The sequence below is a fragment of the Schistocerca cancellata genome, chromosome 1, assembly GCF_023864275.1.
Source record: "Schistocerca cancellata isolate TAMUIC-IGC-003103 chromosome 1, iqSchCanc2.1, whole genome shotgun sequence".
Lineage (NCBI taxonomy): Eukaryota > Metazoa > Arthropoda > Insecta > Orthoptera > Acrididae > Schistocerca > Schistocerca cancellata.
Window position 1 is genome coordinate 307,726,055 of NC_064626.1, and position 25,740 is coordinate 307,751,794.

Below are 25,740 nucleotides of genomic sequence, written 5' to 3' on the forward strand. Positions count from 1 at the left end.
ATTATTTTTGAAGTGCGTTCCACGACGCTCCACGCAGCTGGATCATCACGGGTAAGAGAAGCTAAAATTACAAGGCGATGATAGAACAATACACGGTACAAAGTGGAATCTACCATGTTCATTGCGAGAATTCATACCTGGATCATAAAGCAGATGGAGAGGTTCGTCGTGACTCTTCGCACTGTGTACCAGTATTTGCCCCCTTTCCTCTTTTTGTCCTCAGTGCGAAAGGTTCTTCAAAGTTTTTGTTTCCCATCCTGTGTAAGACTTAGAGCCGGTTAATGGTGATACGAACTCCAACCATAGGTTTTATTTAATGGCTTTCTTAGCCTCACACTTTGCTCTCTTTCTTTTTGCCCCTTGCTCCAAATATAAGTATGCTTCCAGTTATGCGCGTCCCCAATTCGGAGCAACGAGTGTACTTACAGCCTAAAAAAATTCAAAACAATAAAACCATTGCATCCTTTGTTCCCATAAATGGGAGGGAGGAGACATTGTGGCGAAGCCTCGGGTTCTCGGGTTGCGACCCCTGCCCACCTTGCCTCCGCCATCCCACGACCTGATCCATTTTCCATAAAAAAATGAGACTGTTAAAAAGAAGGTGGTCATGGTATTAGACTGCCAAGGCAAACGAGCTGTGTTCAACCCTACATCGAGGCATTTTTTTTAATTTTTATTTTTCCGCTGTGCGTTGTATTCAAACTAGTGTCTGTATCGTGTATCTGTGTCTATATTGTGTACCTGTATCCGTTTTCTACAGCGAAGTGTGAGACCTATAATGACAGTTGATTATGTACAATTACTCTGTTAGAAGCCGAAAGGAAGTGGCTTTCGAGTGCGAACCGCAAATGATTGAAGACAAGGCGACAAGTCATCCGAATCCTCCACCGGATAACACGTCCGGTGTGTCATACACGGCATTAGTGACAGTACGTTTGGCATATGATAGGAATCTCTTACTGACACATCTAATTTGTACGTCTGGTAAAGTGTGTGAGACATGCCTCCTTGCCCGATTTAGGTGTTCGTATGAATGTGAATGTGATGACTCCAAAGGAAATTATGAAAACAAATTAACACAATAGTTCCACGATCATGCAGTTTCTCTGTGCTCTGCCAAAACATATTTTTTAACGTTTTTGAAGTTTGGTTCCGTTTTGGAAGTTTTGACTCTTGAATTCCTTTTTGTAACATAGTTCACACCCTTTTATTTGTTATTTTGATTTCTGTGAGACGTCTATATGGTATATCGCCTGCTCTCACTATTCATCACTTTTACTTGCGACGGTAACGTATTCTTACCACATGGTTCATGTTCTGTAACCAATGTATAGTATGAAAACCGCAAGACTACAGAAAGAGAACAAACACTTCAATGACCTGACGGACAATTCACAAAAATTCGCACGAAGTAGTTTTGGGCATGGCTCGTCCATTTGACAGTCCAACACCGTTGCCACATAACTACGACGCCGTGGCTGTTCTGCTTCCTAAATACAGCAGTTGTTAAGCTTGGACTTTTCAGTCTTATTATTTTGCTGTATTCTTCATAGTTCAGTACACCTTATTCCTGTCTTCATGCTTAAACTGTATTCCGTTTTGACAGTTTATCATTGGGCTACCTTACCACTAAATCTGACCGGGATTCTAAGGGCAGCTTCCCTTGTTAGGTCTGGCGGAGCGATGTCTGTAATACCGAGGTCTTCCAATTATAATGTACTTTGACTCACTCGGATGTACTGTACATGTTGGTGCGTCTGCTCCTACACCATTATCGTTCACAGTACTACGGAGCTGAGTACACTACGAATTGTGCAGCGATGCATGGGAACTATGTTCTGCGCTCCAAGGCTGTTCCTGCCAGTTATGTGATGGCATATTTATAATCTTTAGTTTTTGTCCATTGGGCTGCAAATGATTTTTCAGGGCCGGCCCTGATGGCCGAGCGGTTCTAGGCGCGTCAGTCTGGAACCGCGCGACCGCTACTGTCGCAGGTTCGAATCCTGCCTGGGGCATGGATGTGTGTGATGTCCTTAGCTTAGTTAGGTTGTAATATCTCTTTATATTCGATGAATTATTCTGATACAATTCTACCCTTGAATGACGTTTACAAATTTTCTATCTTCATACTCGCAGAATCTATGTGCAAAATAGTTTCATACAATAGCTATGCCATGAGCGCATAAGTATTCTTTGTAGCACTCTCTCTGGTGGTTGTTAGAAAAAAAAGTAAGGGAGCTTCCGAGATTGTCTTCGTGGCGATTAGCCTGAGCTTGGTTTGGAAGAACTGTAATCTGATTATTGAGATTTATAACAGAAGATAACTGATACGAACTGTACGATTAAAAGGAAAAATATATAGATTTCTCCTTCAAAAAGAGGTGTGTATGTGACATTTGGGAATTAATGATATTTATCGATATATTGCGTAGTTGTTAATCAGAAGGGACTTCCGAAAGACTGGATACGAACCTGCATTTAATAATCCAAGAGCTCCATTACTTCTTCGGAAGGTTAAACTTCATCAAAGCCAAATATCCGCTTGATCTGAGGTTTCCCGACTGATTATACAACGCTCCCAAAATTACGAGGCATTTTATTTGTACAGATTAGCAGACTGCCGCAAAGCACGAGCCTGCAGAGAAAAAGAATCATCGCCTGATTTCATTCTAACAAGTAAAATTTCAGAATCACTTTGGAGTGACTGAGCTATGACTGTGTTTCCTATCATGAATGATTGATTGCTCGAACGAATTGAGAGCTACGTAATTACGTAGATAGGAGGAAAAATTACAAGGTTTAAGTAGTTCTAAGTTCTATGGGACTGATGACTTCAGATATTAAGTCCCATAGTGCTAAGAGCCATTTTGATTTTTCGAGTGTCAGTGAAAGGTGAAGAATCAAGGCAAGGCATTTTGGATAATTTCAGTAGTATATTTGTTTACTGCAAAATGAAACACTCAGCTCCCTGAAGCTTTCTGGCAGATTACAACTGTATGTCGGACTGGGACTCGAATAGGGTACCATTCCTACGCGAGCAAAGGGACTGAGATATCCAGGAACTATTCACAACCTTCCCTCACAGCTTTACTTCCGCCAGTAATTCTCAGCTACCTTCCCGACTTCACCGAACTACATTTCCCAGTGAAAAGCAAAGGTTAGGGTTGGAATACAGTTTCAATCTGCCAGAAAATTTCACATCAGCACGCACACCGCTGAAAAGTAAACATGCATTCCGGGTTAGCTTTGCGTCTGATAGATGGTTGCTGAGGTAGAATGCACACACATACACCGTACGACGTATAATGAAAATGTCTGGTCTGCTGTGTTTGCCAGACGCGTCGTGCTCGTCGTGCGACCTGTCCGGCGCGCCGTTCACGTTCGCCTTCTGGTTGGGCTACTTCAACAGCTGCATCAACCCGTTCATCTACGCGTGCTCGTCGCGCGAGCTGCGGCGCGCCTTCCGCGCCACCCTGTGCTGCGCCTGCCGCGGGAGGCGGGCCGCCGCCGCCGCCGCTGGTGGCGCCACCGGCGCTGGTGGCGCCTCCCGAAACCACGACGATAAGCTGCGGCGCTCCCCGTGACGTGACGTCACCGCTCTGCCAGTGCGTCGCGTCAACTCGCCACGTGGGAGGAGCTATTCGTGGAAGGTTACAGTCCGACTTTCGTCACTCTAAGTGCATTTGTCTAGGACCTTAATACCCCAATAAATTTCTACTTGAAAGAAAAATCTAAATTCATGTTTTGTAGCCACTAATGACGTGCTAAGTACATTACGTAAAATCTAAAATCTGCTGTACCTCTCAAGTATAACTGGCTATGTCACATATTTGCAACAACAGGCACTTGCGAAACTGTACGCTTGCAACACGCCATTAAGATACACAGGGTGTTACAAAAAGGTACGGCCAAACATTCAGGAAACATTCATCACACACAAATAAAGCAAAGATGTTATGTGGACATGTGTCCGGAAACGCTTAATTTCCATGTTAGAGCTCATTTTAGTTTCTTCCACCTACGCTCAATGGAGCACGTTATCATGATTTCATACGGGATACTCTACCTGTGCTGTTAGAACATGTGCCTTTACAAGTACGATACAACATGTGGTTCATGCACGATGGAGCTCCTGCTCATTTCAGTCGAAGTGTTTGTACGCTTCTCAACAACAGATTTGTTGACCGATGGATTGGTAGAGGCGGACCAATTCCATGGCCTCCACGCTCTCCTGACCTCAACCCTCTTGACTTTCATTTATGGGGGCATTTGAAAGCTCTTGTCTACGCAACCCCGGTACCAAATGTAGAGACTCTTCGTGCTCGTATTGTGGACGGCTGTGATACAATACGCCATTCTCCAGGGCTGCATCAGCGCATCAGGGATTCCATGCGACGGAGGATGGATGCATGTATCCTCGCTAACGGAGGACATTTTGAACATTTCCTGTAACAAAGTGTTTGAAGTCACGCTGGTACATTCTGTTGCTGTGTGTTTCCAGTCCATGATTAATGTGATTTGAAGAGAAGTAATAAAATGAGGTCTAACGTGGAAAGTAAGCGTTTCCGGACACCACATAACATATTTTCTATCTTTGTGTGTGAGGAATGTTTCCTGAAAGATTGGCCTTACCTTTTTGTAACACCATCTATGTGATATGATATATATGATATAGTGACAAGATTTTCATGACTAAAAATGAAATAAATTGATGGCGGCATACATTTTAAACACATTGCCGGAAAAAAATTACTACACCTGGAAAGACAACGTCGATTATTGTCCAATGAGGGAATAGGCCTCCTGGAGGACGGTAGACGTACTGATAATGGTTCTAACGTCGTCCGGAAACAGACAGCATAATTAGACTGTAGGAAATACTTCATCCAGCCACAAGTTTTGTTGAAATGTTTTTATTGCACCAATAGTAGTTTCAGGCCTGACCCCATCGCCAGACGGTAGTGTTGGCTTCCACGAAAATTTATTCATTGTAAGACAGAGGTATCATTTTGTTTTATGATCCACACTGATTAATGCAGGGAACGAAATATGTAATATAAAAGAAAATCAAACCTGTCTTATAACGTGTAAAGGAGGGCTATTCAGGACGACACAAATGTAAAACTTGCAAAGAAGTCAATGGAACAATCTGAAGATGGGCTTAGGTCCGAAATTACACTACTGGACATTAAAATTGATACACCACGAAGATGACGTGCTACAGGCGCGAAAATTAACCGACAGGAAGAAGATGCTGTGATATGCAAATAATTAGCTTTTCAGAGCATTCACACAAGCTTGGCGTCGGTGGCGACACCTACAACGCGCTGACATGAGGAAAGTTTCCAACTGATTTCTCATACACAAACAGCAGTTGACCGGCGTTTCCAGGTGAAACGTTATTGTGATGCCTCGTGTAAGGAGGAGAAATGCGTACCATCACGTTTCCGACTGTGATAAAGATCGGATTGTAGCCTATCGCGATTGCGGTTTATCGAATCGCGACATTGCCGCTCGTGTTGATCGAGATCCAATGACTGTTACCAGAATATGGAATCGGTGGGTTCAGGAGGGTAATACGGAACGCCGTGCTGGATCCCAACGGCCTCGTATCACTAGTAGTCGAGATGACAGGCATCTTATCCGCATGGCTGTAACGGATCGTGCAGCCACGTCTCGATCCCTGAGTCAACAGATGGGGACGTTTGCAAGACAACAACCATCTGCACGAACAATTCGACGACGTTTGCAGCAGCATGGACTATTAGCTCGGAGACCATGGCTGCGGTTACCCTTGACGCTGCATCACAGACAGGAGCGCCTGCAATGGTGTACTCGACGACGAACCTGGGTGCACGAATGGCAAAACGTCATTTTTTCGGATGAATCAAGGTTCTGTTTACAGCATCATGATAGTCGGATTCGTGTTTGGCGACATCGTGGCAAACGCGCATTGGAAGCGTGTATTCGTCATCGCCATACTGGCGTATCACCCGGCGTGATGGTATGGGGTGCCATTGGTTACACGTCTCGGTCAGCTCTTGTTCGCCCTAACGGCACTTTGAACAGTGGACGTTACATTTCAGATGTGTTACGACACGTGGCTCTACCCTTCATTCGATCCCTGCGAAACCCTACATTTCAGCAGGATAAGGCACGAGCGCATGTTGCAGGTCCTGTACGGGCCTTTCTGGATGTAGAAAATGTTCGACTGCTGTCCTGGCCAGCACATTTTCCAGATCTCTGACCAATTGAAAACGTCTGGTCAATGGTGGCCGAGCAACTGGCTCGTCACTATAAGCCAGTCACTACTCTTGATGAACTGTGGTATCATGTTGAAGCTGTATGGGCAGCTGTACCTGTACACGCCATCCAAGCTCTGTTTGACAATGCCCAGGCGTATCAACGCCGTTATTATGGCCAGAGGTGGTTGCTCTGGGTACTGGCTTCTCAGGATCTATGCACCAAAATTGCGAGAAAATGTAATCACATGTCAGTTCTAGTATAATATATTTGTCCAATGAATACCCGTTTATCATCTGCATTTTTTCTTGGTGTAGCAATTTTAATGGCCAGTAGTGTATAATGGTGCAATAAATCATTTGAAAAAGGCTCTTGGTTGGTTTTAATGTTTCCTCCAGTGCAATTTACGAAAACAGCTGCGGTCTCTTCCAACCAGATGGATGAAATATGATAGTGTAGTGGCATAGCTACCAGAGCGACATCTGTGCCTACCTTTTAATAGAGAATGCTCGCAGCCAGAAAGCTAAGTGTGGTGGACACGTGTGAAAGAAGCAGACAACCGTGCCACGAAGACGCACTCATGGTTCCTACTGTCAACTGAGCGCGGTTGAAAGAGCTCAAATTAAGTTCTTCCGAGTGGCGGGATTTGTCCTTTCGGAGAATAGCCACAGAAATTGGACGCGCTGCGTCCGTTGTGTAACGATGCTGGTATCACTGGTCACGTGATCATTTTCACACTCGTAGGCGAGTTTCTGGACGTCCAGGCAGCACAGGCACCGCCCGGGATCGACGTATTGTAACGACAGCAGTGGCAGATCGTACAGCTACCACAGTACGGAAAAGAAGGCTTGTGATCCCATATGTGTCAACATGAAACTGTTGCGAACCGGGAACCCCCACACCTTAGGCCGTCTTCCACTCAGGCCACAGCACCGATGTGCATGGCTCGACCGGTGCCGTCACACGATCACTTGGAAGACTGGATGGCGCGCCGTGGTCTGCAGCGATGGAAACAGATTCTGCCTGCATGCGAGGAATAGTTGTTTGTGCGTACAATGTAGACCTGGTGAGCACTGTTTCAGAGAGCGCATTTTTCCAAGACATACTGGCCCATAACAAACCTAATGGTGTGGGATGTGTTAAGCATCAGTTCTCATTGACTTTTGGGATTTCTGCAGGGGATACTAACCAGTGCTCGGTACGTGGAGAATCTTGTTGGACCTGTTTTTGTACTGTTCTTGCAACAGGAAGGTGATGTGTTGTTCCAACACGACAATGCTCGCTCACACACTGCCCCTTGGAACTCAACCTGCTCTTATAGCCATGCAGCAGCTTCCATGGCCAGCACGATCTCCGGACTTCTCTCCAATATACCACGTGTGGAATATGGTGGGAGGACAAGTGACTCGTACAACTCATCAACCAACAACTCTTAAAGAACTACGTGAACAGATCGGGCAGGCTTGGCTTAACATATCCCAGGAAAGTATTCAGCATCGATCGACTGAATGCCAGAGTTGGTGTCTGCATTGTCGCCTGTGGAGGTCACGTCACATACTAGTATCTAATACGGGTGTTTGAGCATGGGTTGATACCTAGTACCTCAGGCAGCTTGTGCTATTGATATACAGGGTGGTACATTGATAGTGACTGGGCCAAATATCTCACGAAATAAGCGTCAAACGAAGAAACTACAAAGAACGAAGCTTGTCTAGCTTGAAGGGGGAAACCAGATGGCGCTATGGTTGGCCCGCTAGATGGCGCTGCCCTAGGTCAAACGGATATCAACTGCGTTTTTTAAAATAGGAACCCCCATATTTTATTATATATTCGTGTAGTACGTAAAGAAATATGAATGTAGTAGTTGGACCACTTTTTTCGATTTGTGATAGATGGCGCTGTAATAGTCACAAACGTATAAGTGCGTTGTGTCACGTAACATTCCGCCAGTGCGGACGGTATTTGCTTCGTGATACATTACACGTGTTAAAATGGACCATTTACCAATCGCGGAAAACGTCGATATCGTGTTGATATATGGCTATTGTGATCAAAATGCACAACGGGCGTGTGCTATGTATGCTGCTCGGTATCCTGGACGACATCATCCAAGTGTCCGGACCGTTCACCGGATAGTTACGTTATTTAAGGAAACAGGAAGTGTTCAGCCACATGTGACACGTCAACCTCGACCTGCAGCAAATGATGATGCCCAAGTAGGTGTTTTAGCTGCTGTCGCGGCTAATTCGCACATCAGTAGCAGACAAACTGCGCGAGAATCGTGAATCTCAAAAACGGCGGTGTTGAGAATGCTACAACATCGATTGCACCCGAACCATATTTCTATGCACAGGTATTGCATGGCAACGACTTAGAACGTCGTGTACAGTTATGCCACTGGGCACAAGAGAAATTACGGGACGATGACAGATTTTTTTGCATGCGTTCTATTTAGCGACGAAGCGTCATTCACCAACAGTGGTAACGTAAACCGGCATAATACGCACCATTGGGCAACGGAAAATCCACGATGGCTGCGACAAGTGGAACATCAGCGACCTTGGCGGGTTAATGTATGTTGCGGCATTATGGGAGGAAAGATATTTGGCCCCCATTTTATCGATGGCAATCTAAATTTGAAGCGGTGTTGAATAGCATGTTTCTTGACAGGTGGATTGGTCGTCGAAGCACCATACCATGACCCGCACGTTCACCGGATCTTACGTCCACGGATTTCTTTCTGTGGGGAAAGTTGAAGGATATTTGCTATCGTGATCCACCGACAACGCCTTACAACATCCGTCAGCGCAGTTTTAATGCATGTGCGAACATTACTGAAGGCGAACTACTCGCTGTTGAGAGGAATGTCGTTACACTTATTGCCAAATGCATTGAGGTTGACGGACATCATTTTGAGCATTTATTGCATTAATGTGGTATTTACAGGTAACCACGCTGTAACAGCGTGCGTTCTCAGAAATGGTAAGTTCACAAATGTACATGTATCACATTGGAACAACCGAAATAAAATGTTCAAACATACCTACGTTCCGTATTTTAATTTAAAAAACCTACCTGTTACCAACTGTTCGTCTAAAATTGTGAGCCAAATGTTTGTGACTATTACAGCGCCATCTACCACAGAGCGAAAAAAGTGGTCCAACTAAAACATTCATGTTTCTTTACGTACTAGACGAATATGTAATGAAAAATGGAGGTTCCTATTTTAAAAAAAGGCAGTTGATATCCGTTTGACCTATGGCAGCGCCATCTAGCGGGTCCACCATAGCGCCATCTGATTTCCCCCTTCAAGCTAGACAAGTTTCGTTGTTTGTAGTTTTTTCTTTTGACGCTTATTTCGTGAGATATTTGGCCCGGTCACGATCAATGGACCACCCTCAATGAGTACAATCATTACATGTACTTCATATGTTGTGTTGCAACAATTAATCTTAAGTGAATTGGAAACCTCTAAAAGGGTGTACAATTTTTTTCCAACAGTGTAATTGTACAGGGTGTTACATAAAAAGGTACGGCCAAACTTTCAGGAAACATTCCTCACACACAAATAAAGAAAATATGTTATGTGGACATGTGTCCGGAAACGCCTAATTTCCATGTTAGAGCTCATTTTAGTTTCCTCAGTATGTACTGTACTTCCTCGATTCACCGCCAGTTGGCCCAATTGAAGGAAGGTAATGTTGACTTCGGTGCTCGTGTTGACATGTGACTCATTGCTCTACAGTACTAGCATCAAGCACATCAGTGCGTAGCATCAACAGGTTAGTGTTCATCACGAACGTGGTTTTGCAGTCAGTGCAATGTTTACAAATGCGGAGTTGGCAGATGCCCATTTTATGTATGGATTAGCACGGGGCAATAGCCGTGGCGCGGTACGTTTGTATCGAGACAGATTTCCAGAACGAAGGTGTCCCTACAGGAAGACGTTCGAAGCAATTGATCGGCGTCTTAGGGAGCACGGAACATTCCAGCCTCTGACTCGCGACTGGGGAAGACCTAGAACGACGAGGACACCTGCAATGGACGAGGCAATTCTTCGTGCAGTTGACGATAACCCTAATGTCATCGTCAGAGAAGTTACTGCTGTACAAGGTAACGTTGACGACGTCACAGTATGGAGAGTGCTACGGGAGAACCAGTTGTTTCAGTACCATGTACAGCGTGTGCAGGCAGTATCAGCAGCTGATTGGCCTCCACGGGTACACTTCTGCGAATGGTTCATCCAACAATGTGTCAATCCTCATTTCAGTGCAAATGTTCTCTTTACGGGTGAGGTTTCATTCCAACGTGATCAAATTGTAAATTTTCACAATTAACATGTGAGGGCTGACGAGAATCCGCACGCAGTTGTGCAATCACGTCATCAACACAGATTTTCTGTGAACGTTTGGGCAGGCATTGTTGGTGATGTCTTGATTGGGCCCCATGTGCTTCCACATACGCTCAATGGAGCACGTTATCATGATTTCATACGGGATACTCTACCTGTGCTGTTAGAACATGTGCCTTTACAAGTACGATACAACATGTGGTTCATGCACGATGGAGCTCGTGCACATTTCAGTCGAAGTGTTCGTACGCTTCTCAACAACAGATTCGGTGACCGATGGATTGGTAGAGGCGGACCAATTCCATGGCCTTCACGCTCTCCTGACGTCAACCCTCTTGACTTTCATTTATGGGGTCATTTGAAAGCACTCGTCTACGCAACCCAAGTACCAAATGTAGAGACTCTTCGTGCTCGTGTTGTGGACGGCTGTGATACAATACGCCATTCTCCAGGGCTGCATCAGCGCATCAGGGATTCCATGCGACGGAGGGTGGATGCATGTATCCTCGCTAACGGAGGACATTTTGAACATTTCCTGGAACAAAATGTTTGAAGTCACGCTGGTACGTTCTGTTGCTGTGTGTTTCCAGTCCATGATTAATGTGATTTGAAGAGAAGTAATAAAATGAGCTCCAACATGGAAAGTAAGCGTTTCCGGACACATGTCCACATAACATATTTTCTTTCTTTGTGTGTGAGGACTGTTTCCTGAAAGTTTGACCGTACCTTTTTGTAACACCCTGTATTTGTAGTACAACGTAGTGTATCTCGTGAAATTCTGAGAAACAGTTTATTCTCTTGTGTAGACACAGATGAACGTTACACTTACTACACATTAATGCTGTCTGTCCTTTACAGTGTGGTATTTTTTAACATTTCCTTGTGTCTGTAAGCTGAGGCCAATGACTTACTGCATCAGTTCGGGTACACTTAACTGGAACTGGTTTTTCGGAGGCTGATGCTTGTTCCATTGTACTTCTGCTTCTGCACTGGCTGCAGGCCTCTCTCTCCTATTGTTTGTCATGTCGTCTCCTTGCTTAGGTCATGGCTCTGCTATTTTGGATGTGAATTCTAATGGATCATTTTATTTATTACCGGGAATTTTGGAACTGCCATATCCCCATTCCGCGTGTGGTGAACTAGATTTGAAATCTCGATTTTCATTTCCTGAACCATAAAACTCGGCGGTTCATAGCTAATAAAATGAAGAATCAGAGTATTAACAGTTCATTACAATTCCCATAACGCAATGAAAATTAAATATAACCAGTCAAAACAATGTTGACGTCGGATGTTCATATCAATTATTTGGAATAAATTAAAATACATATACACATAAATAATGAACACAATTTGTCTCTGAAGCAAATCAGCGGAAATATTTACTTTATCGTCACTTGATTTAATCTCTTGTATGCGGCCACAGAGGTACACCAACGCGTAATGATTATATTTTTTACACAAACAACGTTTTGAGTTCATTTGCGACTAGCTTATTATATAAAATGTCATTTAAGTCATCTCACATGTGATATATAACGAACAAATAGTTTTCAGAACTAAACTTACGTTTGTGTCTAGCTGTAATTGTCCAAAAAATGACTATAGCTTCTAGTGCGTGTGCCGTAAACAAAGATGCAAACAGGTAGTCGTTCCAGAAGTACCAAAAGCACTCAGGAGACGAAATCATATGTCTGAGGCGTTGGCAGCTTCCTATGGATTCTGCATTAGCACTCAGGAATAATTAACTTTCCATTTATTAGCGTCGCTGTCGTATCATGCGAATACGTGACGCACAGCATCAAAGGTCGAAGCATGCAAAGAGGCGCACTCGTATTTCACTCATCAAAATTACTCCCCAACACACGAGGCACGAGGGGTAGTGTGTTACTTATCAACTCGAAAATGATCCAAGCATGACAATGAAACGTGGTGTTTGTCCTTCTCCTCATATTCATGCCCCAATGCGAAACATATATACCAATGATGACTGACTTTGTGAACACATTGTTTATAGTTGTCTGCATTCTGGCTGGTAAAGAAAAATTCCACCATGGAAATCACCTAGTGATTTTTCCGTAAGGTACGCTACAAGGTCCGGTCCTTTGGACCCCTATGTTTAAACCGAGATTTAAAGCGCAAAACATCTGAAAATTTTAGTTATATAGCATTTATGTTTCGAATAAATTAAGAGTTGTTTAAATATTCTACGTTGATTTTGTTGTACTAATTAAAGCCTGTATCATTTTATTTTTTATCGCACAAAATCTCATTATTTTTGCTATTTTTTAAATATTGCACACAAACGAAATGGAGAGAACTGAATTTCGCATTCTGAGAAATTAACGTTTGTCTTTGGCAAGTAAATTTTACATAGAACTAAATTATAGGAAAAATATAATCTTCTGACTGGAAAAGTTTTATTTAGTCCAGACTGCGTGAAATACATACATGGACATTTCATGTGATCCGTATTAAAAACTTCTCAAACTAGATGATTATATTTTTCAAAATAAGAAATCGCTCTCCTGTCGACAATGTCAGGCAACCATAAGTAGGGTTTACACTTGCACAAAAGTTGCATTCGATAGGCACAGAAAATAAATCTACAAAATTGACATTCCATGCTGGGATCTACATTTTTCTTTACTCTCGCTCAGAACACATTAGATTTTTAAGTAATAACTTCACGTATTTTATTGGAGAAACACAGAAGTCACCATCACCGCTATCTGGAGATTCCCACTCTAAATGGTCCTCTTGTTCGCTGCTAGCTGTGATCACTCAGTATTTTGAAATCGTCGTATTTTTTGTGTATTTCTTAATCCGTATCTCTGACATCGTCCTCCTTGAACCGACTAATAATTTCATGTAACTTGGGGTCGATGAAACACATATTCCTGCGAACAAATTTTGTACTGTACTGAGGAAAACAGGTAGGTAGTTCACGTGGCGCAGGCTTGGAAAGCCAAAGACGTGTCAGCAACAAAGAAACAAACAAACAAAACTATAATGCAATGGCTCATAAAACTTTGTAGGATTTGCGATTTAACGATGGAAGCTTGCAGGGGTGTACAAAAGTACTCTGCCAGAAATAGCCTTGTACAGCGAGCTCGAGAATTGTGACCCAGTTTAAGAGACCATACAAGCTATTCACGTTGGTGTGTAGAATAGTCTGGCGATATACCATCTGACTTTCGGAAAAGCATCATCCACACAATTCCGAAGACGGCAAGGGCTGACAACTGCGAGAATTATCGCACAATCAGCTTAACAGCTTATGCATCGAAGCTGCTTACAAGAATAATATACAGAAGAATGGAAAAGAAAATTGAGAATGCGCTAGGTGACGATCAGTTTGGCTTTAGGAAAAGTAAAGGGACGAGACAGGCAATTCTGACGTTACGGCTAATAATGGAAGCAAGGCTAAAGAAAAATCAAGACACTTTCATAGGATTTGTCGACCTGGAAAAAGCGTTCGACAATATAAAATGGTGCAAGCTGTTCGAGATTCTGAAAAAATTAAGGGTAAGCTATAGGGAGAGACGGGTCATATACAATATGTACAACAACCAAGAGGGAATAATAAGTGTGGACGATCAAGAACGAAGTGCTCGTATTAAAAAGGGTGTAAGACAAGGCTGTAGCCTTTCGCCCCTACTCTTCAATCTGTACATCGAGGAAGCAATGATGGAAATAAAAGAAAGGTTCAGGAGTGGAATTAAAATACAAGGTGAAAGGATGTCAATGATACGATTCGCTGATGACATTGCTATCCTGAGTGAAAGTGAAGAAGAATTAAATGATCTGCTGAACGGAACGAACAGTCCAATGAGTACACAGTATGGTTTGAGAGTAAATCGGAGAAAGACGAAGGTAATGAGAAGTAGTAGAAATGAGAACAGCGAGAAACTTAACATCAGGATTGATGGTCACGAAGTCAATGAAGTTAAGGAATTCTGCTACCTAGGCAGTAAGATAACCAATGACGGACGGAGTAAGGAGGACATCAAAAGCAGACTCGCTATGGCAAAAAAGGCATTTCTGGCCAAGAGAAATCTACTAATATCAAATACCGGCCTTATTTTGAGGAAGAAATTTCTGAGGATGTACGTCTGGAGTACAGCATTGTATGGTAGTGAAACATGGACTGTGGGAAAACCAGAACAGAAGAGAATCGAAGCATTTGAGATGTGGTGCTATAGACGAATGTTGAAAATTAGGTGGACTGATAAGGTAAGGAATGAGGAGGTTCTACGCAGAATCGGAGAGGAAAGGAATATGTGGAAAACACTGATAAGGAGAAGGGACAGGATGATAGGTCATCTGCTAAGACATGAGGGAATGACTTCCATAGTACTAGAGGGAGCTGTAGAGGGCAAAAACTGCAGAGGAAGACAGAGATTGGAATATGTCAAGCAAATAATTGAGGACGTAGGTTGCAAGTTCTACTCTGAGATGAAGAGGTTAGCACAGGAAAGGAATTCGTGGCGGGCCGCATCAAACCAGTCAGTAGACTGATAAAAAAAAAAAAACGCTGAGTTAATGGCTGCAGATACCTGCCACGGAATAGTTTTATTTTCTTCATAAGACTGAAGAGGAAACGGTCAGTGGGTGCCACGTCATCGGATTACCTGGTGTGAGACAAAACTGGATAGCTCAAAGAGAGTGGAACTGTGACTGTGACATGTGCAGAATCAGCTGAGGCGCCATCGTGGAGCAGAAACCCACTCCCTTGGACAGCTTCCCGCGTCGCTTCGTTTTGACTTCGTCAGGAGATTTCGGTAGCATGTTTCCTAATGCTTTGTCCCTTACGAGCGTTCCATGGCAGTCCGAAAAACCACTCAAGCCAACTGCGGTTGGGTCTTTTTTTTGTGGTGAATCTATTATTTGCTGTGCTCCATCCTTTGGAGGTTATGGTTAAATCATGGCGCCATCCATGGCGATTAGGCGAGTAAAGAAATCTGGGTTAGCCTAACACAGCTGCAAAATTCCTGCTGATGCCTCGGTTCGACTGGTGTGATCAGTCTCCTAACCCAGCTTGCGGCAATCTTTGCCATGTCTGCAACGTCTTGCAATAAGTTTGAAACTTGACACATGACTGATTTTCACTTTTTCCAATATATCGTTTGATCACATTGGGTCCGTCTGCGGCTGCTAACTACTCTTTCATATCAAGGTGCATTGTTTCTATGCACTTCCACCAGCATGAATTGTTACAACGTCGTTCCCCTTCAAATACAGAAACGAATTACCACACAACACTACAATTTATTTCTTAAATGAACACACCACATAGCGCTATACTTTATTAACGGGCTCCATCATCTTATTTTGATCACTCTGGCGTCGTTAGAGGGTACTGCGGTGCGGGAACGTCAATGTATGTGTACCATGGCTATGGTCATACACTTACAAACAGACAAAAATCAGTTGTGTGACTTCATTTTTTCGAAATTATAATTAAAACTTTGTGGCTGCTGATAAAGTTACTTGTCTTCGAAATAAATTGCGTGTTTGATAAGTCATTTGAACCAAACACTTAAAGATGTAGTAGATGTTTCACAAGGCTGTCGCAAAATGCAGGATGACGTACACGCCGATACAGTCAAAAAAGTATTTTTATTCGATCTTAGAAATTGACAAAGAGGGTGGGAAAACTTCTAGCGTACTCATCGGGATTGTTACAGGAAGAAAAGCACAAACTGAGGCGGAGAAATATGTTCAAGCTGTTGTGTTATACAACGAAGAACTATGTTGAAACATTGGAAATAATCAACATAGGTCCCTCAGCCCAAGCTTAGAACTGAATGACCAAAGTTCTTCTACTCACCAGTTCTAAATACAGACATTACTCATAATCCGATCCATGCCATATTGTACATTCCCGCCGAACTCATGTGACCCGTTTTCCTTTGATTCAGTTACTGTAATTGGACTTGTTCTAAAAATGTTTACTTTGTGTAATCACAGCTGCTTCACATACCTGCTTAAGCTCACTAGTATATCTTATCTGTTCGTAATTTACGACCTATTAAAGACAAGATTATTTTGTTAAGCAACATCATTGGAACTTGTACCAAAGTTTGCTGTTCAGTTTATTTCCTTCTAGGAGCGACTGTTGTAATTTCTATATGGTTAATTAGTTAATGTGTCACATATTTTATCATAGTTTCATAATTTTACATCGCATTTACACTGAAATAATCCCTCTCGTATTATTCCTAAACCTAACATAATACACTCCTGGAAATGGAAAAAAGAACACATTGACACCGGTGTGTCACACCCACCATACTTGCTCCGGACACTGCGAGAGGGCTGTACAAGCAATGATCACACGCAAGGCACAGCGGACACACCAGGAACCGCGGTGTTGGCCGTCGAATGGCGCTGGCTGCGCAGCATTTGTGCACCGCCGCCGTCAGTGTCAGCCAGTTTGCCGTGGCATACGGAGCTCCATCGCAGTCTTTAACACTGGTAGCATGCCGCGACAGCGTGGAAGTGAACCGTATGTGCAGTTGACGGACTTTGAGCGAGGGCGTATAGTGGGCATGCGAGAGGCCGTGTGGACGTACCGCCGAATTGCTCAACACGTGGGGCGTGAGGTCTCCACAGTACATCGATGTTGTCGCCAGTGGTCGGCGGAAGGTGCACGTGCCCGTCGACCTGGGACCGGACCGCAGCGACGCACGGATGCACGCCAAGACCGTAGGATCCTACGCAGTGCCGTAGGCGACCGCACCGCCACTTCCCAGCAAATTAGGGACACTGTTGCTCCTGGGGTATCGGCGAGGACCATTCGCAACCGTCTCCATGAAGCTGGGCTACTGTCCCGCACACCGTTAGGCCGTCTTCCGCTCACGCCCCAACATCGTGCAGCCCGCCTCCAGTGGAGTCGCGACAGGCGTGAATGGAGGGACGAATGGAGACGTGTCGTCTTCAGCGATGAGAGTCGTTCTGCCTTGGTGCCAATGATGGTCGTATGCGTGTTTGGCGCCGTGCAGGTGAGCGCCACAATCAGGACTGCATACGACGGAGGCACACAGGGCCAACACCCGGCATCATGGTGTGGGGAGCGATCTCCTACACTGGCCGTACACCACTGGTGATCGTCGAGGGGACACTGAATAGTGCACGGTACATCCAAACCGTCATCGAACCCATCGTTCTACCATTCCTAGACCGGCAAGGGAACTTGCTGTTCCAACAGGACAATGCACGTCCGCATGTATCCCGTGCCACCCAACGTGCTCTAGAAGGTGTAAGTCAACTACCCTGGCCAGCAAGATCTCCGGATCTGTCCCCCATTGAGCATGTTTGGGACTGGATGAAGCGTCGTCTCACGCGGTCTGCACGTCCAGCACGAACGCTGGTCCAACTGAGGCGCCAGGTGGAAATGGCATGGCAAGCCGTTCCACAGGACTACATCCAGCATCTCTACGATCGTCTCCATGGGAGAATAGCAGCCTGCATTGCTGCGAAAGGTGGATATACACTGTACTAGTGCCGACATTGTGCATGCTCTGTTGCCTGTGTCTATGTGCCTGTGGTTCTGTCAGTGTGATCATGTGATGTATCTGACCCCAGGAATGTGTCAATAAAGTTTCCCCTTCCTGGGACAATGAATTCACGGTGTTCTTATTTCAATTTCCAGGAGTGTATTTTCATTTCTGAAAATGGAGATACTCTGTAGTTGCACTAATTTACAATCTTCAAACCAACAAAATTTCGTTGCACCACATACTTATCTTTTGTAGCTCATGATGAGATAAAAAGCAAAATCCGGTTTGTGAAATCGATAATAAGTATTGTATATAATTACACACGTGATGTGTGTGTTTTCATTCAGAGCACCTTTAGAATTTGTCTGCTGTGATTGAAGATCATTTCAGAAGACCAAAATGGTGATGATAAGACTGGTATTCGAACACCGTTTGTTCGGAATGTGTCTTAAGTTCTGCGGCACTTCATTGTGTCCCTTCTCACTCAGTCGACACACATTTAAATTCAGAATTTTTTTGTGATGTCTTACGTTGGATGTGTCTAATACTGACCATTCTTTTACAGTAAACCCCATGTTGACGAATGTTAATTCAATCATTGCTCCCTCTCCCTGATACTTCGGCCGTTACGTTCAAAGAATATAGAAGCGTAACGAAACAAAATTTTATAAAACTTTGTAAGTTTTCCTTTAAAACAACAGTTGTTAAATTCATCGAATATCTTTGACTGGAAGGAATACCACCATTATATCACTGAATTCATCGCACTTATACTGAGCACGTCAGTATCTTCTCTTATGATATCAACAAACCGTAAGAATATCGCTGTTGCATCACGCCTCAAATTTAATTTCATCCTTCAGACTGATATGGTACAGATTTCAAACCTTGACCAATACTCACTTGCAAATCATACAAGGAATATGTCTCCTCTCCCAGTGCACTACTTAACCAGAATTCTCCCGATGTTCCATGAATTTTGTTCCCCTCTTCGTGCCGCTCTGTCCGCATCGACTCAATCTGTAAACAAAACTTTTGGTGTTTCCGTCTATTTTTTTTAGTGATAGTACAGATCAATAAACAGTTCGTGACATTATCCGTTTTCTTTCTATTCTTTCACGTATCCTGCTTTCCAGGTCAGTTTTTTTACCGTTTCGAATCCTCCTCACATTTTAATACATCACTCATTTTCAGACATTTTACTTCCAATAAAATTCTCCCCAATGTATGACAGCGCTAGCGTCTAAAATAATGCAGTACCGACAGTCTTCATCAGTTTACCGTGTGCCACTAATTAAGAACGCATTTAATTCTCTTTACATAGCCAATGCGAGACGTTTGTTCGTATGGTACTGAAACGGCTCAGATAAGAGTGAAATTCTGCTTGTTTTATTATAGAACAAGTTTGTACTTGATGTTATGAATAATTCTACTGACATGGCTATTAAAGTTACGCGTGTTCGTTCAATCAGAAAACTGTAATACCGTGCCATCATGAAAATTATGTTGTTGCTTTACGTTTTCAGTAGTTATAATAGTCACGATGGAATTTTGACGTAGTAATAGGTCTCAAGACATTAATCACACGAAAGACCTCAAAAGGTCTACAACCGTGGTGAAGACAAGGAGAAATTATACAATTTCGTACCGAGCGTTCTGCAACTGAAGATGTACGAAACAGTCAACGCTATATAGACATACAAGAAAATGATAGACTGTAACACAACGAATGAACAATAAGAAAGGCTTATGCCAGATGGGTGGCGCGTTTGCTGAACGATGGCATATGGCATGAACGGAAACGAATTTTGTGAGTAACGTTAAAAAGGTCAATCCAGTATGAGTGCCCCATTTCACCAGACACGAAGCAGCAATCCAGCTACTCAGATGAGGATGGTGGACTTGCGGTAATGACCATCAAGTCGATTTCATCTGTGAGAAAGGTTCAAGTCAGTAACTTCATGGATGAAAAAAGAGTCTTCCTATCTATTACTTTGCTAAAGGTGAAACCTTAGTTGTCCAATATCATACAAGATTTTGGAGTAACTCGATGGTAAAATACAGTAGTCAAACCTGGACTGCAAAAGAGCAAAGAAACTTAATCATAAAATTGCACTTGGCCATAACATGTTTTGACAACGTTACATCGGCGGTATCTGAAATAAAAAGTCTTTCAAGATCCATCCTATTCGCTAGATTTCGTGCACACTGACTTGGCGATAAGAAACTATTTAAAAATGTCACGGAAACTGTGTGGATGTGTTTCAGACTTTCGAGAATCTCACTTCAAGAACAGTATCTACACACTGGAGAAATGTTTAACAAAGTGCACTAAGCTATTAGGGAATCAAATGGAAAAATGTGCCTTTTTTAATTAAAATAACAGTCTCTTACTGCCACAACGAAAAAAACTCACATAACCCTGTCACTTAAGGGTTTTCTTGTTCCGTTGCGATGCATTTCCTCCTGGGCTCATGTCATGATAATATGTCGGGGCCAACTTGTTGTTTTGTATTTACTTGGCAGTGGCTAATGGCTGCCCTGATATAGCACTGGTGGCGCCTAATGCGTGTTAGCGTGCTGCGGTTCGGTCGCTATGTTTACAGTCGTGCCTGATGACAGTCGCATGAGTGGCTGAAATTCTAAACTTTTTTCTAGTGCGCTTTTTACTCCATAGTAGTTCAACCCAGCCGCAAAAGGTTATGCGCACTCACATGTACATTTCAACAGTATATTTAAAGGAAGTGGGAGTTAAGTAAACTATACGAGGAAAGTTTCCAGAATGAGATTTTCATTCTGCAGCGGAGTGTGCCCTGATATGAAACTTCCTGGCAGATTAAAACTGTGTGCCGGACCGAGACTCGAACTCGGGACCTTTGCCTTTCGCGGGCAGGTGCTCTACCATTTTTTTGTTTTCCGAGGATCGAAAGATCGGGAAGAGGACGTAGCGGGTTCGTCTATGTTGTTTTATTTATTTAATTTTTATAACATATTTAATATTTTATTTTTATTTTGTATTGTATTTATGGATTTATTTTTGTTTCATTACAAAAAAAAACGTCCTACAACAGCCGTAGCGGAGCTTCCTAGTCGTCTTCTCGTCTGTTGGGAGGGGTTCCCTCCTATTCAGTCTGTAGAGGATCAATATGCTCGAGGATTCTTCTTCATTTTCAGCGTCTCATACCCGGAACGCCCCAGTGAGCAGGAGGATCCACAAATAATGAACCTAAATAATTTGCGAAACGGGTTCTGCACTACGGGTGGCGGCTGAAAGCTGCACGTGTCGTCATCAGTAGGGACCAAAAGTCGAGTGTGCCCTTGTCAGCATCTGAAAATACGTAGCAAAGGACCATCTGAGCTACCCGAGCACGACTCACGCCCCGTCCTCACAGCTTTATGAGGAAAAACAGAAAACTTCCCATGCTTTAAGTAAAAGTGATCTTTTCTGGGGTGTATGCACGCTTCGATCGATAGTTTATCAGCACACAGATTATTAGAATTTTTAATACATTTATGCAACTATAAAAACTTCTATTTATTGTGTAACCTGCTGCAAGATATGGAAAATACTTTTGTACAGTTGTCGTAACATTTTAACTGGTTCAAAGGCTTTTCCAGCATAAACCTATTTAGAAGTGTCTTTAAAGGAAGCAATAAGATGTCATATCTTGTTAACAGTGTGGACGGTATAATTATTGGTTCTTCAAACACCTCATTTTTTTGACAGTGTCAAAGAAAACGTTGTCTTTAATTGATGATCCTGGAATATCTGTGTGAAATTTCTCAAATTTTTCATCTATGGAAACAGATTTTGGCTCTCTTAATGAGTATCAAAGATTTTCGCTGCCCATTTGTTCTTGAAAGTGAAAGAGATAACAGCTAAACCATCAACAATCATGGATGAATTAATGTTGGAGATACGTCGTCCAAAGGAATATTTTTATTATTAATCAGCACTTGACTGATGTTGTTGCACAACATGTACAAATATAATAAATCGAAATCGCAATGTTACAGCACCGGGGTGAGATATTTCTCCCTGCCGTTGTTTGGTACGTGTTTCATATATTACAACTTCAGCTTGTCATGAATACAGTTTTTAAACTGAAAGTAAATCGAAACTGCTCCAAGGAAGTATAAGAGGATCTCTAATGCTCTAAGTATGAGTTAACTACTTCTTAGATGGGATCAGCAGCATTATGAAACTGTTCGCCGACCATGATGTTGTCCACAGGGAACTATCGTCACTGGATCACCTCAAAGAGAACCAAGAAGATGAGGACAGTTTTCCACTTAATGGAATGGATGGCGACTCCCTTTAAACGTCAATACATAGAGTGTAATTGCTGTAACAAAGAGAAAGATGGTTCAAATGGCTCTGAGCACTATGGGACTTAACATCTATGGTCATCAGTCCCCTAGAACTTAGAGCTACTTAAACCTAACTAACCTAAGGACAGCACACAACACCCAGCCATCACGAGGCAGAGAAAATCCCTGACCCCGCCGGGAATCGAAAGAGAAAGAACCTGACAGTTTCCGGCATTTCATGTCGTACAAGTATTTAGGGATAGTGTTCTGTTATTCCTTACGTGGTTTTTATAACGTGTAATAGGGGTAGCATCAAGAGGACAGGTTCGTTGATGGCGTTATTTACACCAATCCTCGAGGTTCATTTTAGCAGGCTACTTTGGTACATTAAATACTAAATCAGAGGTGCGCTGCGAGGATCGTAATAGGACAGAATAGTCTATACGAAAGCTTAAAAAAAATTCTTGGGAGCTTTAAATAAGAATCTATGAAAGAAGTACAACATGCACCTGTATGCGAAAGAGACTGTGTGATAATCATCGTACTCGTGTATCTGGCATAGGGATAACGAGAAAATACTTTAGGGCAGGTTCAGATATATAAAAAGGTCATTTTCCCTCACTCGATATATAGATGTATTTATAATAATTATAAATGTTATTTATTTTTGAAGTAATATAATGACTAACGAAATATTTCCGGTGTGTTATCACAGAAGACTCTGCCACAAGATGCAGCCATGCGCCACAACGGAACGACCGGCCTGCCACCTGCAGGAGCCTCGTGACTTGCAGCAGCCGAAGGCGACTTCACCAGAGAGTTACGCTGCGTTCATCATGTCTGCAGCTTGCGACGTCGGGGCTCGTTACGAATATGACTCTCACTAAAGGAGAAGACTGAGACAAAATATCTGTTACAATGCTTCTTACATTGAAGTAGTACAAAGGTTACCGTTTCTGACATCTGTTCTGTAATTGGCAAACGCCATACACCTTTCAAACAGAAAGCAAAGTCCTTTAAAGTGTACGGCTCATTTTCATAGAATACCAAACGAGGAAGTTTTACGTTCTCAGTTTTTGCTCATTTCAGGCAGTGAAGTATTAATTACACGTAATTGACTTTCACCATTATTTTAATATCATTTACGAACTAACAAAGCAAAAGAATGGTAAGAAAATATTTTGAGCCTAAGGAGCATCTAAATAGTTCAGTGTTCACAACTGGAAGTACGCGCCATTTATGAAGCCAACCATATCAGTGTATCACCTAATACGCTTTGAAACTATGTCAGCTGTTCTGCACTCCTTTTAATGTTAATTTCTTTCATTGAGAACAATTTCTCTAAGATTTCGTCTTTACATTCCAATAGTAAGCTTACATACAAAAAACTTTACGATTAATCAAACTGAATACGTGAGACGTAAGATTCTTTTCTCTGCAGATACGCTTGAAAGGAGTTGGTGATCTGGCATAAATGTGAATACCTTCATACAGGCTGTTTGTTTACGATATGTGTATGTCTCAATGTACTGAAATGATATAAGTACTTCCTATTATCTAGTGGTTTTTCACGTAATTCTAGTTGTGTCTGTCTATTATTTGTGCACTGTGTGAAACTGCTACTGTTTTCAAAAGTCAAAGCAAATTTGCTTTTTCATGTTTAGCCAGAAGAAGTAGGAATTTATGGCCATTATCTAGAGCTCAGATTAGAAATGTTTCGGTATGACTCACCATGGTCGTTGAGATGAACTTTTCTATCGTCCTCTGATTTTCAGGACTCAGTTGTTACCAGACTCGGCTGCCGGTAATGAAGCCTATCAGTTGACTAAATGGCAGAGGTTGTTGTCCGTCTCTGATGATCCATCTCTTTTTCTAAATGATTTCTGTAACATTCTATCGCATTTCATCTGCGTACAAAATTAGTGTGAATCTTCCATATCCCTTTTCCAGTTATCAAGATTTAATTGCGAAGTTACGACTTTAATTTGCCACAGTAACGTAAAATTATCATCGATTAGACATATTTAAATTTAAATGTGGAGCGAGTAAGGTAATGTTGTTCTGAGACACATGCACTGACGCACTGTTAGCTCAGCAGACCTCCTGTCAGTATTCTGATACCGGGAGCCGACTTGTGGAAACAGTCACTAATAGCGACATTGTTACATGTACGCTAATTTTTATCGAATACGTTTAGGATTATTTTCTGTCAGAGGTTAGTTTTGCATATTCACACACATAGTTGTGGTAACAGTGTTGGTACTCTTTCAGGCGCATGATTTACCTCATACACACATTCTTTCCAAAAACATACAACAACCATAACGAAGCATAAGAATTAAACGAATCAAAACCCCGGCTCACCATCAGACATAAGTCACGGGATAGCTATCATATGTTAAGTCTGTTCTGCATAAAAACACTTGAAAAAATAATTGTCGCTAGACGTTAGCATCTCTGACGAGTAATAAAGCTAGAGTCATTTCCTGGCAAACTGAGAACCTCCTTGGAGAAGCTCCTTGGACCCTAAAATGTATACTATTTCCTGCCCACTGTATTTCCATCTGTTAATTCTTCCATCTCTTTTTTGTTACTACATAAATCACGATAGATGAATTCAGACTTATTCCTGCATGTTCGGGGGAATCACTCAATTTTCTCACTTAGTTTTTCGTTCACTTCAGTGTATTATCTGATGAATTCAGTTGCAAAACTATAAAAAAATTGATTTTAATTTTTACCTTTTTGAAATCAAATCTATGTCACAATCCGCAGGCTGAATCTGTGATCGTTTCTTTTAACTGACAGTAAAGAAGAAACCGTAACTCACTGTTTTTCATTTTTTTCAGTACAACACCTTACAGAGGGCAGTTGGGTCATTTAATTGATGAATATAGGTGAAAAATTTAATAATGATCTCATAAAATCTAATCAAATATGCGACGATGATTTGAACCTTTCCATCTACTAGCACATGTTCATCCAGGAGACCTAGTAATTGATTGCCCTGACCTATATCCATGATTAGAAACGTTTATTTTAGCGATCATCTAACTATGAAATCGATGACAGTCGTGGTGTAGCATACCTAATGCGTCTGCAGAAGTTTTTGTTGAACACGAATGTACTGCAGTTTCTAAAGAGATATTTCAGATCTCAAAAATCCACAATGACAGTATTTCCTGGTAATTTCTTTAATATGACAAAAATAGAAACTGTTGAACTTAAAATAAGAAATATTAACCGAAAAAGGAAGAAATATTGATGAAGGAGTTACGATGAATAACAAAACTCAAAAGAGTTACATTTACTTTCCATTCGGCATCATTT

General features: G+C 42.3%; 1 protein-coding gene across 1 annotated transcript in view; it reads left to right on the plus strand.

Moving 5' to 3' along the window:
• The window catches only part of LOC126172988 (alpha-1B adrenergic receptor-like), a 97,865-nt gene extending 74,568 nt beyond the window's left edge, over positions 1-23,297 (plus strand). Inside the window, exons 3-4 of the mRNA XM_049920925.1 lie at positions 3,337-3,496; positions 23,126-23,297. Coding sequence (XP_049776882.1) covers positions 3,337-3,496; positions 23,126-23,297 — 332 coding nt within the window. The remainder of the gene's footprint in view (positions 1-3,336; positions 3,497-23,125) is intronic.
• The last annotated feature ends 2,443 nt before the right edge of the window (positions 23,298-25,740 follow it).